Here is an 18,810-nt window from a genome sequence, read left to right as displayed (position 1 = left end):
ACTTACTCTTCTAGATGTACCTAGCTACCTAATATCGTATGTACTATACGTGTACAGCCTTTGTGTTTTTTATACGTACACAACCACCTCCTTTCTAGGTACTCCTCTGTCTCGGGTCCCCTTTTTCAGCCATGACTGACGTCTCAAAAAAATATGCTCACGAGATGATAGAACGATTGAATAGGACGCGACGTGTGCGCTATACACTCGCGCCAGAGACGCGTGTAGCGAGATACGAAATATGTATGTATATTACATGGTAAACTTTGCTGCATATATTTTACTCGCATGCATTGGTACGTGAAAATTCAGCCGACAAGCGTGAATAGTTTATTTCGTACATAAATCTTGACTTTTTAGGTTTTCAAAAACTTTTTTCGTACGTACATGTGTAAAAAAGTTGAATTGAATGAGTTGATTTCGGTTTCGCGAAATCGAATGTGAAAGTTGAAAAAACTCGCTGTTGTGGCAAAGCAGGCTGACCAGTTTTTTTTTCTTTCTAGAGAAATGATTCTTTTCTACTCTCCAGTTCTGTGTTGGTGGTGGTGGTGGTGGTGGTGGTGGTGAAGGGGGAGAGGGATGAATATTCAAAACCTCATCAGCAGCGAACTATGCAGATTAATCCAAAATTAATGTACGAAGTTGGGAATGGGCAGGGAGAGGGCAAGGAGGCTTTCATTTCAAAATTTCAAAGTTCATTAACCCCAAAAGCGAAACCGTTTGATTCTGATTTCGATATCAGTTTGACCCTAAAGCTAAAACTTAACTTCTGAAGGAGTCAGATTTTGATATTGGGCCTCAACTTTACCCTGAACGGCTTAGTTCTGGTTTTAAGTATGGTGTGAGCAGTTATCAGCACGAATATATAATGCTAACCTTGAAACAGAACAATTCAAATTTTTTGTAAAGTATGAAAGAGTGGATATCAGATGAAACTTGGGAAGTTATTCGAGCATGGAAGAGCCTTAAGAGAGAGCTAAGAGACACAACAAAGGCAAAGCAGTACAAACAGATGCAGAAAGACGTCAGAAAGAAGTGCAGAGCAGACAGGAATGAGTACATAAACAAAATATGCTCAGAAATAGAAAAACACGAGAACAAGAACGAGACCAAAGACATGTACCAGAAAATCAAAACCATCACTTGCACCTTTGAAGCAAGATCACTCCCAGTCAAGAATCAAGAAGGTAAAGTGCTCACAAACAAGGAGGAAGTGAAGGAACGATGGCGAGAATACTGCGAAAAACTAATGGCAGACGACTCTCACAACAGGGGTGACTAAGGCGAATCAGAGCCAAATTGCGAACTGGAACCTGCCATACCACAAGCGGAAGTCGAAGCAGCCTTCAAAAAGCTGAAAAAAATGCAAATCAGCAGGGGCAGATGGAATTGTGGCTGAAATGATAACAGCAGCAGAAGAGGAAAGCACAACAGTGCTGCATAGAATCTGCAACAAGGTCTGGGAAGAAGGAAAATGGTCCAAAGACTGGACTACATCTGTGTATGTACCTCTGCACAAGAAAGGTTCAAAGATGGAGTGCTCGAACTACAGAACTATTTCACTGATATCATACGCCAGCAAGGTACTACTGGCAATCATACACGAGCGTATCAAAGCGTACATCCTGCCACAGATACCACCAGAACAGGCAGATTTTGTGCCAAGAAGAGGCACAAGAGAACAAATTCTAAATGTTCGGCAAGTGATTGAAAAGGCAAGAGAATTCAACAAGCCAGTGTACATGTGCTTCATTGACTATATGAGAAGGCATTCGACAATGTGAAGTGGAAGATCCTCTGGCAAAACCTCAAAAAGCTTGGAGTACCAGAGCACCTTGTCAGTCTTCTTATGGAGAGTCTGTATGAGGACAATGTGGCACAGGTGAGAGTTAAAAGAGAGCTTACCGATCATTTCCATACAGCAAAAGGAGTAAGACAGGGATGCATACTCAGCCCAATTCTCTTCAATGCATACAGAGAATGGGAAATGAGAACTGCCCTAGAGGATCGGGAAAAGGGAGTCAGAATTGGAGGAAAGACAAAGTCAAACTTATGATATGCACACAACCCTGCTCGCAGAAACACCGGATGAGATGAAGGAAATGCTCAGGAAAATTGAAGAAGCCAGCAATGAGGCAGGCCTGAGGGTCAACAAAGAAAAAACGAAAATAATGATAATTGATAGGGAGCAAAAGAACAGCCCCAAAATATTGGGGATAGATGGTATAGAGGTTGTACAGGACTTTGTGTACCTTGGTTCATTAATAACGAATCAGGGAAGCTCAGCTGAAGAAATCAGGAGAAGGTCAGCTATAGCAAAGACAGCAATGGGAAAGCTCAACCGGATATGGAAAAGTCACAACATTAGAAAGGTCACAATGCTGAGAATAGTAAAAACGCTAGTCTTCTTCATCTTCCTGTATGTGTCAGAGTGCTGGACAATACGCAAGGCAGATCATGATAAAATTGACGCATTTGAAATGTACTGCTACAGACGCATGCTAAGGATATCATGGGTCCAGAAAAGAACAAATGCGTCAATACTACAACAACTGGGCGTAAAGGAAAGGCTAAGCAGAGTCATCAGGAGACGAATACTGCGCTACTTCAGACACATCATGAGATAGGACAACTTGGAAAAATTGACAGTCCGAGGCTAGAAGGCAAGAGAGGAAGGGAAAGATCACCCACCCAATACATGGACTTGATCAAGAAAACTGCCAAAATGTCACGGGGAGAATGTAGGAGAAAGGCCGAGGACAGAGATAGCTGGAGGGAACTGGTTGCGGGGATTTTGTAGTCGCAATGTCCGGATACAGGCAAGCGAGGAAGCAGATGAAACCATGATTTTCAAATACATATTATTTTAAAATACTTATACAACATTTTTGTTTCCAACTCCTCATTTCAAAATTTGTTTGAACCACATGTGGTTAATTAGCATGAAAAATACTGTTGCGGGAGGGAAGTAGGCGAGGGGGGGGGTTCTAGGATGAAAAGTTTGGAAAATTTCAGCCCCCCCCCCCCCGACAACACATCATTTTTAGTCATGCCTCTGCAAAGTATTGAAAAAAATTGCACAAAAATGACTGAAAATGGATTAAAAATTGCAAAAATTGATCAAATATCATCGAAATGGAATAAAAATTGTGGAAAAATTACATAAAGTTTCGCAAAAAAATGTTAAAATTAGCATTAAACTGATTCAAATTGATGGAATTTCAGTAAAAAGGCGCCAAACTTTGCAACAATTACTCGAAACATGATTAAAACGTGTTAAAATGACATAAAAACTTGGATAAAATGTCTCAAAACGTCAGTTCTCGGTGATTTTTGACAAAAATTTGGGTTTTTCGCAACTTTAGCGACTTTAAAAATCCTCAAAAATTTTTCTATTTGAAAATTTTTGTATTTTTCCATCCATTACAGACTTTGTACACCATTTTTTTTCATCAGTCAGATGAAAAAAATAACAAAATTTTTTCAAAATTCCACAAAAAAAAAGGAAATGCAAATTTGAAGTCTGATTGAACAATTGTTGAAAAGCAGGACAACTGCAGGACTTGCAGGACTGTTAGACACTCTGTAATGACTGGATTTAGTTCATTCTCATCATAAGAAAAACTCAATCTGACGATTCAGATTCCTCCCCCCCCCCCATATTGAAGAAAAAGAGGGTCTCAGCCCTCCCAAAGAGTAAAAGTTGATAATTATTCTTCAATATTAAAAAGAAAGAATCAAATAGGCAAACTTACAATACGTATCGGCGAGCAATTTATCGATAGTATCCTGCTTGAGCTTGGAATTCCTTTTACCCATAGTTTTGGGAGAACGTGCTCAACTTCAACGCATAATGATTGATCTTGATCTAAAAAAACAAAAACAAATCGGATACTTTAAAATAATGCAGAAGAACTAGAGAACACTATATACTACAGTAAGTACAAAAAATCCGCAAACATATTACATTATAATATAACTTAGCGGGTAGGTATAGCACAGGTCCTATACGAGTATGTATATATCCATAAACAAAAATATGCATTAAAAACATCGCGTGGAATAATTTTATTTCGAGACTCGTTCACGGCAACAACGTTCACGTAATATGTATTATGTATAAAGATAATAAGCGTATGAATCGATATTCGCTTCTCATTCTGGTGTACTTTCGTCTTTCTTTCACTATATACTTATTGTTTTCCATACACCATGTACACACTACACACACACTATACAGTATACACGTACAATATCCGCTATCTAAATGAAATGAAACTCAAATTATCAACTTTTTTTTTCAATTTAACATACGCTATACTTATAGCGAACTAGCGACGTAGCGAGCGTATTATTTGCGCAGGTAAAACCTTGGTGGTCGACGCAATATACTTCAGCATTATACGAGTAATAAACAACCACTGCATCGTAATGCATGACTGTTTATCCGTGCGTAGGCGATACACCTCCTCTTGGAAGGATGAATAAAAAGTTCATCTTCGCGAATAAAACTGAAGAGGGAAATAATTTGGAATAGTTTTTCGAGTGTAACCAACTCTACTTCGAAAAGTTCTTTTTTACACAATTCAAAGTTTAAAAGTTAGGGAAAAAAGCTAAAAATGACGAATACAATTTTTTTTTATGAGTTTAGTTTTATTTTTACATTAGTGGGTATGTCACGTGAGCTTAAAAATCTCAAATCTTTCAAAAGTTTAAGAGGACCAGTATACATGTAGAATGGTTCGCTAAACTAAAGATGGCTATTCACTTTCAAACATCATCAAGGTAAAAAATATTTTCCCGTCTTGAATACGCCGGAGAGAGAGGGGGGGACATAATTCAACTTCGATCCAATACAAAACTCGAGAGCAATCTCAGAATTTGATTCCACGACGACGTCGACTTCTCTGGGTCATTTTTATAATTCAACAATGCATTATAGAAACATAAAAAATTGCAGTTGGGGGAATAATGCAACCAACGTAATCAAGACTGAGTGATGATGGAAAAATTTCACACCACAAAATAACTTCACACGAAGATTGAATTGGAATATTTGAAAAAAAAACACTCACCGACTTTTCTTCTATAATAAAAATCTTTTACGAACGAATTGATTCACTTTTTTTGAAACATTTGTACAGTAATTGATCTGTTTGCAATCAAATCGAATCATTTACGAACGATTGGCGATTAAATAGATTGATTGATTTCTTGGTGAGTGAATCATTCGCGAACAGATCAATTAATTTACGATTGATTCGGTTTTTGTGAAACTATTGTATAGGAATTGATCTGTTTTCAAGCGAAGTGAATCAAATCGAATCGAATCGAATCATTCACAACCGATAGGGGATTGAACAAACTGATTGATTTCTAGGTGAATCATTCGCGAATGAATTGATTCGCATAAGTGACTCGTTCTCGAACGAATTGATTCATATAAGTGACTCGTTCTCGAAGGAATCGATTCGTATAAGTGACTCATTCACGAACGAATTGAATAATTTTCACCTAGCGAATCATTCGCGAACAAATTGGTTCGTTCAAGTGACTCGTTCGCGAACAAACCGATTTATTTACTCAATTTTTGGTGAATCATTCACGAACTAACTCATTGGTATAAGTGACTCGTTCTCGAACGAATCGATTCGTTTACTCAATTTTCGATGAATCATTCGCGAACGAATTGATTCGCATAAGTAACTCATTCGCGAACAAATCGATTCATTTACTCAATTTTTGATGAATCATTCACGAACGAATTGAGTAATTTTTACCCAGCGAATCACTCGCGAACAAATTGGTTCGTTCAAGTGACTCGTTCGCGAACGAATCGATTCGTATAAGTGACTCGTTCGCGAACGAATCGATTCATTTACTCAATTTTTGATGAATCATTCACGAACGAATTGAGTAATTTTTACCCAGCGAATCACTCGCGAACAAATTGGTTCGTTCAAGTGACTCGTTCGCGAACGAATCGATTCATTTACTCAATATTTGGTGAATCATTCACGAACGAATCGATTCGTATAAGTGACTCGTTCGCGAACGAATCGATTCATTTACTCAATTTTTGGTGAATCATTCGCGAACGAATTGATTCATTTACTCAATTTTTGATGAATCATTCACGAACGAATTGAATAATTTTTACCTAGCGAATCACTCGCGAACAAATTGGTTCGTATAAGTGACTCGTTCGCGAACGAATCGATTCGTTTACTCAATTTTAGGTGAATCATTCACGAACGAATTGAACTTTTTTTGTGAATCATTCGCGAACGAATTGATTCATCAACTAAAGAATTGATTGATTCGTTGGCGAATGGTTCTTTCAAAAAATTCATCAATTCGTTCATAAATAATTCACCAAAAAAATTGAGGGTCGTATTAACCAAAAAAGAATGACAAAACGAGAGTAAAACTTTGAAATTGGCAAACAAAAGTGATAGGGTGTTTTTTTGGATATTTCTGACAAAAAAACAAAATTCTTGGATATTTTCTTAGGGGGTAAGGGGAGGGGGGAGAGGGTGAAAATCTTTAGCAGTTTTGCTAAAAACACGCAGCTATTTTTGGAAAATTTTGGAACAGAAATGTTTCTTCAAAAAAAAAAATCGAAAAAGACTTTTTTTGCATTTTGAAGGTAAAAAAACTAACCTTTTTGGTAATTTGTGGCAATTTTGGGCGAAAAAGCCCGAGACTTTTTGAGAGCTGAAAATCCACGATTTTAGGTAGGTAATTCGAGTATTAATTCGGCATAGGTAAAGCAACACCTTTGGACAATTTTCGGAAACAAATAAGACTCTTTGGATGTTTTCTTACAAAAAAACAACAATCAAAATTTTTGAAAAAAAATGAGAATTTTTAGTAAAAAACAAGACCGACAATTATTATTTTAAAAAAAATAATAACAAGATTTTTTGTAAATTACCTGCTGGGAATATAGTGTTACTTTTTCGCCTTATTTTATATCCAAACAGCGAGAATTTCGTTAATTTTTTGTTCAAAAAGCGAAACTTTTGGGTAAGTAATTTTAATAAAAATGATCAATTGGAATTTTTTAAAAGAAAAAGCAACAATTTTCATCAAGAAACGACACTGTTTTGCAATTTTGGTCAAGGTATAATTTTTTTTTTCACGTTTGGTATTTTTTTTTTTTTTTTTTGAGCTCATTCGACTAGACCAATAATGCAGTTGAGCTTTTCAATCCAATTGTTTTCTCGTTTAAAAATACCCAATAGCAGAAACAAAAGCTATAAAAAATCAATAATTAACCACTTTCGCTAAAAAAAAAAATGACACAAATAAAAAAAATGAAAACAATACACGTTTGAGGTAGATTTTAGTGCGATGTTTAATTACGGTACATTTGCTGCGTATAATATGTGTATCTGTCTCCCTACCTACTCACCTGCCTACCTATAAACCCAGTGCCTATTTTTACAATATCTACCTTCGTACATACGTTCATTTGTAATTGTACATATAAGCAGAGAGCTACACCGATACATAAAATATTCTGCAAAGGTGCTAAGGGTTTTGTGGGTTAGTGTGCGTTAAGAGTGGTAAATAACGACGAGACACGACCGACGCAATATTGTAGGGTCTGATAAAATTGGTAAGCTTTAACGATTTTTAATCGAGGCAATTCGTTACGGTAATAAGGCACCGTACAAGCTGGAAAAGAGGAACGAGCTATTCAAAGCAAAGTACACCGCCGTAGATACGCCGTATAAAGGCAGGGTATAGGACGAATGAGTAATCGAGTAAGATACGCATGTTAATGCTCGCTGATTAATCTGACGTTGATGTTCTTTACAATGCGATACTTTTCATGGTAGATTAGCAGAAATTGGCATTGATTTTCAAACAGTTGACTATTTTTCAAGATGATTTCGAGTAAAGTACATACGTTCCTCCAACCACGATGAAGTTCGTGTTTTTCGCATTTTAGTTCCAAAAACAATTTAAAAGCTCTGCTTGCCTTCGGCTCGAGTTTATACGCAATACGAAGGTGACGAGCGATCATCGATCACGCTCACGTGTCTGTTGCGCTTTTCTCGAGTACCAACATACCTACCTGGGCAGAGCAGACGGAATAGGGTGGCGATTACGACAAACGGACGCCTTTATTAAACGTCTATAATACATTATAAATCACCTTATCGTGCCATAAAGCGGCTTTTGTTGCAGGTCGTCGTGTGTGTGTGTTCGTTGTCGATGTCGTGCTGCGTTGAAACGAAAGTGTGTATAAGCTCGGTCAGCACGCGTCCATAAAGTACAAGTTTTATGGACTGCTGCGGCGGTGTATCAATAACCTGCTTTTGTACTCGTATAGCGCGTAAGAAGGTCGTACAGGTGACGGCGGCGTCGTGGTGCGGTGAGAGGCGACGACGCGGCCTGGTCATTGCTGAGCAAGGATGCCAAAGCAAAGGTAAAACGTCCTATACCTACTTATAGTATACTCGTATAGCGTGTATGTGTGGACGTGAAGCTCTGCACAAGGGATGGCTAGCTATTACGTACCTATGCCCACCTATTTTACCTACATATATATGCGTATTTCATTAGAACGAAATGTACCTACTAGCCATGCTCTTCAGGTATAGGGTAACAGGTGAGGTATTGCAGTGGTTTTGGCATTTGCGGTGTAGGTACTATACAGGGGTGCTGCAGGTGATTAGAGTGGTAGCGGTGGTGATGATAATGATAGAGGTATGTGTGTGAGTGCGTTTGTGTCACCCATCGGCCATCGAGCACCTGTTGACCGCTAAACGTGAATAAATACGCGTTTCCTTCGTGTATGGGTACTGAGCTGCGTTTGGCATCGTCCTATTTATCGTGCTACCCTTTCGTGTTGTTGGTACCTGTATCCTCAGCCATGCCCCTTGTGGTATATCTACATTATACATGTCAATCGACAACAACGGGTTGCTAATCGCTTTTATTTTTCCGTAACTAATCAACACAAGCAATAAACGATGCCGGTGACGCGGCGTTTTGATTTTTTCATACGTACGTAATACGTATGTAGTTATCCTGTTTTTGATTTTTTCATGTTTTGAGGATGTATATTTGCAATATTCCACGTATAATTACGTTAGGGTGGTGGAGTGAAGAAAACATATCCTGTAATTGGACAAAAATTGATGGGGAAGCTTTCACTTGAAAAAGAAGTTTAGAGGACTGATTCAAAGGTCCTCAAAATGGGGCAAGTTTTGAAAAAATCAAGTCCTCCAACTTGAAATTTGGTAATGTATCTTGTGCTTAGAGCCATAAAGGAGAGATTTTACCACCCAGTGGGGCCAGCTTCTGTGTCCTCCCTGCTTCCATACAGGGATACAGGGAGTACCTGAGCATCAGTGAACTGCACACCAGTGAACTGACCCCCACTCAGGTGAAGAGTATACTTGAACATATCGAAAGGAAACGCGAGGCAAAGATCCAGAGGGACAACTGGGGACATGTATCAGTAAGATCAAATGGAGAATTTACAATAGAACAACTAGAAGACGACCTAATGCTGCAAATCCCAGAGTATGCCTTGGCGCATTGTGTTAGCCAGGACTTCGAGATGAGTAAGGGCATAGGGCATAGCTGTCAAATTCAGATGAGCCTTCGGCAATGTAGACACTCTAAAGTCAAGGGGTGCCAAAGTGGGTGATGTGGTGGAGATATACAGCAAAGGGGACTACGTTTTATATGCAGTAACAAAAGAAGGACACCAGGACAAGCTGACAATAGGAGACTTTGTACAAACAATGAAAGCTCTAGCAGCCAAATGCGTTGAGCTAAGCATCACAAAAATCGTAGTACCAAGATTAGGATGTGGCTTGGACCAACTTAAATGGTCACGAGTAAAACAAGCGCTCCTACAGTGCTTCAAGGGCCTTACAGTGACTCTGAGAGTTTGCAACCTCCCATCAAACATGAAAGCGTGACTACCTGAACAAGATGTCAAAAACCAATATTGTCAACTGTAAATTAAATTATGCCGGCAGCCAAATTCAAGACATGAAATACTCAGGACCAAATTTACCTGGATCTTGAGATAATCCTAAAATTTACTATAATATTTATCTATACTTGTAAATACTAAACTTATAATATGTGTCATTCCGCAGGTAATGAGCTCATTTCATCGATATTGAGTTATGGGTGGGGGGGGGGGGTGAAGTAGACCTCCTGAGCAATCATATGAGCTGAATAGAAGCCCAAAAAGTGCAAAAAACCTCCAAAAAATTCCATAATTAAAAATTTGAAAAGCCCAACTTTTGAGAAAATCGCCTACAAAGTTTTTTTCTGAAAAAAGCTGAAATTTTGTGTGTTCCCAAACAAAACCTTTATACATACCTAAAATTGAAGATTATTGTTTCTGAAGTCAAATATTATCACCCACCTGCAATAGCGAATTTTTTTACTCAATCTTTTCATGTTTATGAACATTCTAAGCCTGAAAAACAATGATTCAATGAATTAAAATTTTGCACAAAAATTCATTACTCTGTTCAAAAGCGGAAAGAAAATGATTAAATTACATTTTCTGTCAAAATTCAACTTGTAAAAATAAAAATTGTAAAAAAAAATTTCAAAAATTTCTTCTCGAGGTGCGATTTGAACCCACACCTCTGGTTCAGTAAACTATCGCTAATGCCACACGACTACTGCTGCAGCTAGCAAAATTGTGTTTTTGAGTGGTATACATGTTGCCATTGGCAACTAGGTGCAGCAGAATTCGGAGGGTGGTTTTTTGGAAGCGAATTTACCACAAAAAAACAAAATCAACCAATTGGGCCCTTCTTAGAAAAACTTTAGTTCCACCTGCGGCCTTGATACTTCAACACGCAAAAGTCGGATATGTTCTACATCAAAATCCATCAAAACCTCGATTTTCGATTTTTTCAAAATTTTCACTAAAAACACGATTATCTCGATAAATAGAAACGACGAAATAGGCCCATTACCTATGGAATGACACATATAGAAAACCATCTTTTCTTGTGGGCAGTTGGTGAGAAGCCCTAAGCAAGTGCACCGACTGCCCCACAAAAGTCCAAATAAACCTCGTGGCAATAACTAGGGGACCTAACTTGTTGGGATCACCCCAAGGCAAAATCACTCCATTTTAAAACTTCACCCTGAGATGGGTTGGGGGCTCATGCGTGATCAGAACAGGTATGTGTGGAAACGAAACCTGGGAAGTGATAACTGGGCCTTAGGCAACTGCCTAGGGGTTTGGGTCGCGGTGGACTAGGTGGACAATCCGTCTCACCCCCCCCCCCTCTGCCCTCTCTTTACCCTGCTTAGACTTGGGGTGAAGCTATAATCATATTTAGATACATATGTTTATTCTGGTAACCCTTAGTCTAAGATACCTCTGGAGTAGGTAATAAGGTTACATCTCAAAAAAAATCGTTCGACATTTTTGCATTTTTGGGGTTTTATGACCCGCCTCAACCAAAAATAACACTTTGAGTTGGGTACATTATCTAGATCTTGTAAAAACGCAAATCCCAACAACGTAGCAAGTTGTTTGGAGTTATATGGGTACATCTCAAAAAACTCTGTTTTGAGTAAATTTCATACATACAAATACAAAGTGTTAAAAAACAGTTTTGATTGCTTTGAATGTTTGTCAGATAGAAATAGTCACAAGAAGTGCATTTTTCATTGGTCAGTACCAAATGGGAAAACATTTTTAAATTGATCACTTTTCAGAAAAATGAATTTGCACATATAATGAAATTTTAGTTTTTTGAGAAAAACTCAAAAACTAAGCACTTCAGAAAAAAACTAACGACATTATATCGATTGGAAATTTAAATTTTATTTTTCAAAGTGTTCTTATGCTAAATGAAGGTAGGATACCAGATCTTTAAAATGAGGTGCTATTCATTCCTCACAATTAATTATAAGTTGATGAAAATAATGAATCAAGTTTTTAAAAAAAAGAAAATCACTCTCCTGTAAAATTTCACTTTTTTGAGATGTAACTTTATTACTCCCAAGGTGCGATATATTTATAAAAAACAGAAAAAATTCTGAATGAAACAGAGAATTGGTTAAAAATTTCCATGTTTGACTGAAACCCCTAATTCTTTCTACTGTAAATTTATTCAAAAGTTTCAATTTGAGAAGTTAAAGTCAAAGTCAAGTGACATATCGATTGTTACTGATTCGAGGGTGCTGAGTTCAAATATTCATTTATTTTCCCCATCCAACCACCCGAACTCTTCTGCCCTGCCCCAAACGAGGTAAAACTATTGTAAAAATGGGACAAATTCACTCCCCCACAGGCTCATTTTATCTACTCCGAAGAAAACAGCCGAATTTTTTCATTAAAAATGACTCGAGAATCCGACGAAGTCAGTGCCTCTTTTCTCGATTCATCTACGTCTCGAAACCCAAATTCACGTCGTCGCTTAGCCCTATACCTACAGGCGTTCGATAGCGCGAAGGCGATTTATAAAAGATTTAGATGTTTCGCTACACCTTTTCAATGAAGCTTTTTCTATTCAAATGGTTAAAATATCGTATTACCTATTTTGTACAGCTTTATCAAACCTTTTAAATCTCATTCGAACTCGTGCCTGCCGCGGCCCGGCCGTGCCGCTGCGCTGCGCCTGTGTTAGTGTTGTCACACGTTGAATAAATTACTACAAGGCTGGCTATAAAATATGATATATTTTATCGCACATTTCTATCCAAATACATTTCATGTTGCGAACTCTTTTGAGGTGTAGAACAAAAAAGAAAATTCTATAATCGAGTTTTTAGATTTTTTCTGCGAAAATTTCTGAAAATTTCGGTCGATGTTGTTCTTTATTTTTTTTTCTGAGAAAAAATACACGAGGCTTATTTGATAACTTTATGGCTGGCGAAAAAATAAAAAAATTCGATATGAAAAAGAGTTCATATTGATGCAGCTAGGTCGCCTCTTCTTTTCACCATTCAGCTTGTAATAATGTTCCAACAACGAAAATCTGATTTATAGTCAATTTCATAAATAAAATCGGACTCGACGGTCGAAGAAGTGAAGAACCTTGTCGTCTTATAAGCTCCGCTGACGATATCACGGATTCATAATTTTTTTTCTTCTTCAAACGATTCTCTGTTATCCGTACCGTATCTACAGCCCTTCTCGGTTTAGTTTATCTGTTCATGGTCGATGTCGACACGAGTAAGGAGACAAAGCGCGGAGAAACTATACAAGTATTTTGTGTGTATAAGTATTGGAATGTGTTACAATGTTAAATGCATGTAGCAGCGGCAACAACGTTTTCGAAGCTTACTAATTCCATTTCCATTGTGGAAAATTGATCACTCGTTACTCTTCGTCGGTCGTCGTGCTCCGTATTTATAAAATTTCATTTTTGGCGCCAGCATCAGACTGAACTTTTGGCGGTTTATGCCCTTTGGAAGGGGGGGGGGGGGGGTCGCTTGACTCGCGCCTGTCTCTTGGTTCGCGTTTTCCTCGTTATTGTATTTTTACTGTTGCATCGAAATGTGCCTTGGATTGACAATTTAGATTCGATGTTTGGCCTTGGGGTTTGTTTCGCTGAAGGGATGTGTAACCATAAAAGAGTAGTAAGTATCCCAGGCCCGAAATTTTTCGAACCGAGTGAATGACAACTGAAAGAGGATTTCAAAATACAATTTTTGTCAAAAATATATATATATTTTTTTTCAATAAAAAAAATACCAGTACAATCTTAAGTTTAGGGGGAGGGTGATGTAAACTAATACTAAATGACAACCCATCATTGAACTTTCACCCGGTGAGCTGTTCAGCCCATCTGGGAAAACGTAGAAGAATAAGACTAAAATTTAGCTATAAAAACTATTTACAACTTGAGCTAAGCCAAGATAGAGAGTGTTTCAATTTTGCTTAAAACTAGGAGGGGGAGGGGACAGTTCGGCCACCCAGTGGTCCTAGAGCTGTGGTGAGTGGGTGGGCCCAGTTTGGTTGGGACTGCTGACCTCCCCCCCCCCCCAAAGACCCAGAGCTCCTAGGCCGTATCCCAGAATCGCTCCCACCACTTCAGGGTTGAGGTAGTGGTCAACCCTAGGATGAAGCCCATTCCCCCTTCTGCGGATTTGGAGCAACCCACGACCCATCTCCCATTTAGGGGTAGACCTAGGAGGTCTCTGGACACTACTGTACCCTTAACTACATCAGAAAGAGATCTCCTAGAGCAAGATTATCAAAAAGGATATGATTTCTTATGTGTGAAAGTGGGAACACTCGGCCACACCTTACATAGTGGATAAAGTTGGAGTAATTTTGAATGCTGAGGATGGACACATACTATAGGTTTCTTCCATCCATCAGCTTAGGGTAGTGCTATAATATACATCCATTATACTATGTAAATTAAATTAAATAAATTATATTTGATAATTTGTTACACTATTATATGTAGCTATTTACAAGTGATATTAATTGGAGGGCGGTTTTCCAAAATGCGATAAGTCAGAAATTATGATTTCGAGATAAATGACGTTTTTAGTGCCCATTCCAAGGCGGGAAAAACGATTTTTCATGTTTTCATTTATATGATAGAACCAGTGTTGCAAATCAATATAAGCCATCTCTAATTCATAATACAAAAGTAATTATGACCAAAAAAACTGATTACAAAAAATTTTACCTGTATTTTAAACAAAGATTAAATACCAATTACAGCACTATAAATTTACGAAAAAAAATTGTTGAAAAATTTTTTTTTACCTTGGATAAAATTGGCAAAAATTAAGTAGATATTTATCTACAGCATTATCATTTTAAAAAAATTTATCTGCATTTTGGCAATAAAATAAAAATGAAAATTAAGTAAGTACATATTACAGTACTACCTATCAAAAAAACAATATTTGCAGCTCTATTTGGGCTATAAAAGTAACGAAAATGAAGTAATCATGACTTATTGCATTTCAGAAAAACAATTACAATCCGCAACTTACAGAAAAGCTGGACTGTGCATAGATAAATAGGTATTTTGGGTAGGTTAGGCATTAAATAGGTGAGATACAACCTATAGAACACAATGGCGTGAAAAACTCAATTATCAAAAAAATTGACTTATCCACTTTTGGAAAACCGCCCTTCAATTAGTTTTAGAGCGGGTATTGTGGGAGGTCCAATTACACACCTTGATGTTGATAGGTATCTCCCTGAATTCTCTCACATCTCACAATGATTGACCGTACCTGGCCCTAGTCAAGCTAATCCAGCCCACATCCAATCTATGGGATAGCGAGTTTTTTGATTTTTCTTCTAGTACATTCCCTGGCAAGATTTTGGATGCCAAGGGAGAAGTTCTTATATTATGCTGGTTTGTTGTAGTAGTGGATTTTTGTGATGATGCAGAATATTATGTAGTGACCATGGCTCACTATTCCTTCGGTTTTACGCTTTAGAGTAGCCACTTCCCCCACATTGTGTGGTTGGGTCAGCAGCATCTCTCTACCTCTAAAGTGGCGGATGAAGTCCCTCACTATCCCAGCAGACATTCTGAGGTCTTGGCTGACACAGTGTGCAATTGCAAAGGGGGCCCTTGTAGAAATATTTCTTTGTTGGCTTCCCCCAGTGTGAGTAAGCCGTTGGACTTGACCGCTGTTAAAGCCATATTTCCCAAGCTTCTTCTCCTCATTACCCATACAGCAATGACCATGCTAATTTTGATGTGAATGTCGACCCATCCACATCCGTCACATTTGGATGTCACTTTTGGATGCCACATGTCGACATAAATTTTGACTCTGTGTCGAGCCAATTGTTGATGTAATTGTTGACCAATGTTGATCGGTATTTATGTCTACAATTAGCTTCACACAGGGTTGAAATTTACATCGACATGTGGGATCCAAATGTGATGGATGTGGATGGATCAACAATAACATTGGCATCAAAATTTACATTGACCTCCAGTTATGCAAAATGTAAAATTTTAGTTTCAAAATTCAAAATTTGTTTCCAAAAATGATTTTTTTCTTACACTTTTAGGTGGCCATTGCTCGTGCTGAAAGCAGCATTGACACAGAGGCTACATCCCAGAAGTACAGACAGAAAGTCCATACAATTCAGTAGTTGAACATTAAACTCTTTATATTGAAAAGTGCAATAACTTATCTAATAGTACTAAACTAATACATTTTCATGTTGACAACATGTCGATGTTAATGTTGATGTGAAATTTGACATCAACAAATACATCCGCAATATCAACGTAATTTTTCAAATTTGTGAAATCTTTGAAAATTTGGTCAATGTTGGTGTTGATGTGCTTGTGGATGATTGACTTTCACATCGACATAACATCTACAACTCCAAACTATGGAAAAGTAAATAATTTTATCGATGTTATTAAAAATTTGTTTCTCTCTTTAAATAAGATCATATTTTTAAATGTTTACCAAACTTTTAAACACTAAAACAGAAATTTTAATTCTGAAAAATTGGTCGACATAGTTGTCAATGTAAATTTCAAGCATCCAAATTCACATCTACACGTCGAGATGGCATGTTAAAGTGTCAGAAATGATGAGAAAATTTCAAAAATTTTCATTAACCTGACTTCTTTACTGACAGAAGATTCCTATTAAATAACTTATTGGTCACTTTTCCATCATTTCATGTTGGAAAAAAACGTAGTCGATGTAAATGTCGATGTCGACAATTGTTGTATGGGTATACTTCTTTTTTCATTACAGTTAAAAATATTTGGGTTCTGAATTTTGCGACAGTAGCAGGGTGTCTAACAAAATTTCTCCGAAGAAATGCAGTACTTTTACAGTACCTTTTGTATTACCTTATTTTTTTTCATCCAGCTTACACTGACCCCCCTCCCCCAAAGAAAAAAGAATATTTTTGAAGCGGTTGGAATTTGTCGATAAAATTTTTACAAGGTATTAATTTAACAAGTGTTGCCATCTTTTGAGGTACAAAATGAACAGTTTTTTAAATTTTCACCAATTAATTCATTTTGAGATTTTTAAAAAATTTTAAATCAATGATTCTGAGAAAAAATACAGTACTTTTCAGGCAAAATGCAGTACTTTGCAGTACTTGCAGTACCGAGGATTTCAATGCAGTACTTTTACAGTACTTGCAGTACCTGCAGTACCTGCAGTCCTGTTAGACACCCCGAATACGTACATATATGTAAAAACTACTCGTCGGGTCCAAATCCAAATAAGGTGCAAGCTCACATAAAACTGCTCACGAGCTGCTATAAAACGACCCGCTGCAAAATTCCAAATACTAAAAATTAATTTTATACGTTTATAAATTAGCATCGAATACGATAAATCACGCCTGAATTGCCGCGAATTTCTTTATTTTACGTCGATTGTGTGCTCGTAAAGATATCGGATTTCAAACGTACGATTTTTTCTCGTTTCGTTTTACGTTCGGGGGTTAAAAAAAAAAAATGAAACGAAGGATATTTTTGGCGTCGATTTTTTTTCCTTCAAATACACGGAGCCAACTAAACAGAGAACGAAGAAGACAAATTCGCGTAATTTTGATTACCTTTTTTTTTTCTATTATTTATTCGAATTTTACATACCGGTTAGGGAATTGTTCTGGTTCGTTTGGTACACTGTTATTGTATAGTTTGGTATACGAAAAACAGAGCTGTGTATAGCTCTCTACAACGTGTGTAAGAATAATTCAACGACGTCGTTTGATGATGGTTTTAGTTCGTTTGACTTGGCTTTTTTTCCCTTTCGTTTTCTTTTGCTTTTGCTTCTTTTTTTTCTCGTTCTTCTTTCTTCGTTCTTTTTTTAATTTGTGGAATGCAAAAACTCGCGTCGTGTAAAGTAAGACGTGGATCTGAGTTGGGAGAGGGGTGCAAATTCGTACAATTTCGTTCTGAAATATACTGTACTATTCGGTAATTTGAACAGTGTAGAAGAAGAGAAAGAATAAAAGCTCGTCGCGGTGCAAGGTACCTATACAGATGACGAAGAGAGAAAAAAATACTCGACTCTATAACGACATTACGGTCACCTCTTTCGTTTACGTTACAAGAATGCCAACTAAGTTTATTCTCTCTCATTTGAAATTCATTGGGCGACGTTTTTTTTCCTCTCTCTCTGTCTGTCTCAGTCTGCGTCTCGGTTGCTCGATTGCTCTCTTTCAGTCTGCTTATTCAAAAGACATAAACGCGGATGAAGGCGAGAGAGAAGACGAGCGAGATTGTATTTCTCAGTCGACGACGAATAAGTCTAGGTAATTTTAAAAAGGAAAAATATGTGAAACGAGCGTGGAAATCGCGTCCAGATCGTTGTTAGCGTATAACGAGTCACGTGAGGTAATTTAGAGTCGAGCTAAATTTATACCATGGGCGGTCGTTGTTGTCGCGCTAACGATGGACTGACATTGTAACTGCTGTTCGAGGTTCCCGTGGGGCAGTTTGGCTCATTCTTTAATATTTCGATGAATTTCAATTTTCTACACAGCCAGACATGACGGGATGTTTTTATTGTCGTCTTGCGAATGTGACGACGACGCAGCTATACGAGTACGTGTAGAAGAGTGTTTTGAATTGCTCGAAGGCTCGGATGAGAGAGGGTTGCGTGGGCCTTTTTTTTTATGTGCTCGACGACGATGAGAATAATCTTGCTACGTCGAGCTGTAAATGTTTGCGATGAATATTAAGAACGTAGTAAGTGTACTTTGGAGTGGGTTCTATCTGTTTTCTTTTTTTTTTGAAAATATTTACTGTTATAGTAAAAATTTTCGACCGAAGCAGAAAAATTTGAAAAATTTCCAAAAGCATCAGTATGCAAAATTTTAGA

The 18,810-nt window shown here is 37.5% G+C and overlaps 1 protein-coding gene across 2 annotated transcripts in view; it reads right to left on the bottom strand.

The window, feature by feature from the left end:
- LOC135842269 (frequenin-1) overlaps window positions 1–18,810 on the bottom strand; it is a 295,329-nt gene that overhangs the window by 170,069 nt on the left and 106,450 nt on the right. For both annotated transcript variants that reach the window (XM_065359643.1, XM_065359642.1), the window contains one exon: window positions 3,756–3,868. In XM_065359643.1, the coding sequence (XP_065215715.1) occupies window positions 3,756–3,819 (64 nt within the window). In that variant the 5' untranslated portion in view covers window positions 3,820–3,868. The remainder of the gene's footprint in view (window positions 1–3,755; window positions 3,869–18,810) is intronic.

Source organism: Planococcus citri, chromosome 4 (assembly GCF_950023065.1).
Source record: "Planococcus citri chromosome 4, ihPlaCitr1.1, whole genome shotgun sequence".
Classification (NCBI taxonomy): domain Eukaryota; kingdom Metazoa; phylum Arthropoda; class Insecta; order Hemiptera; family Pseudococcidae; genus Planococcus; species Planococcus citri.
Note: the sequence above shows the minus strand (reverse complement) of the source record. Positions and strands in the feature narration are given on the sequence as shown.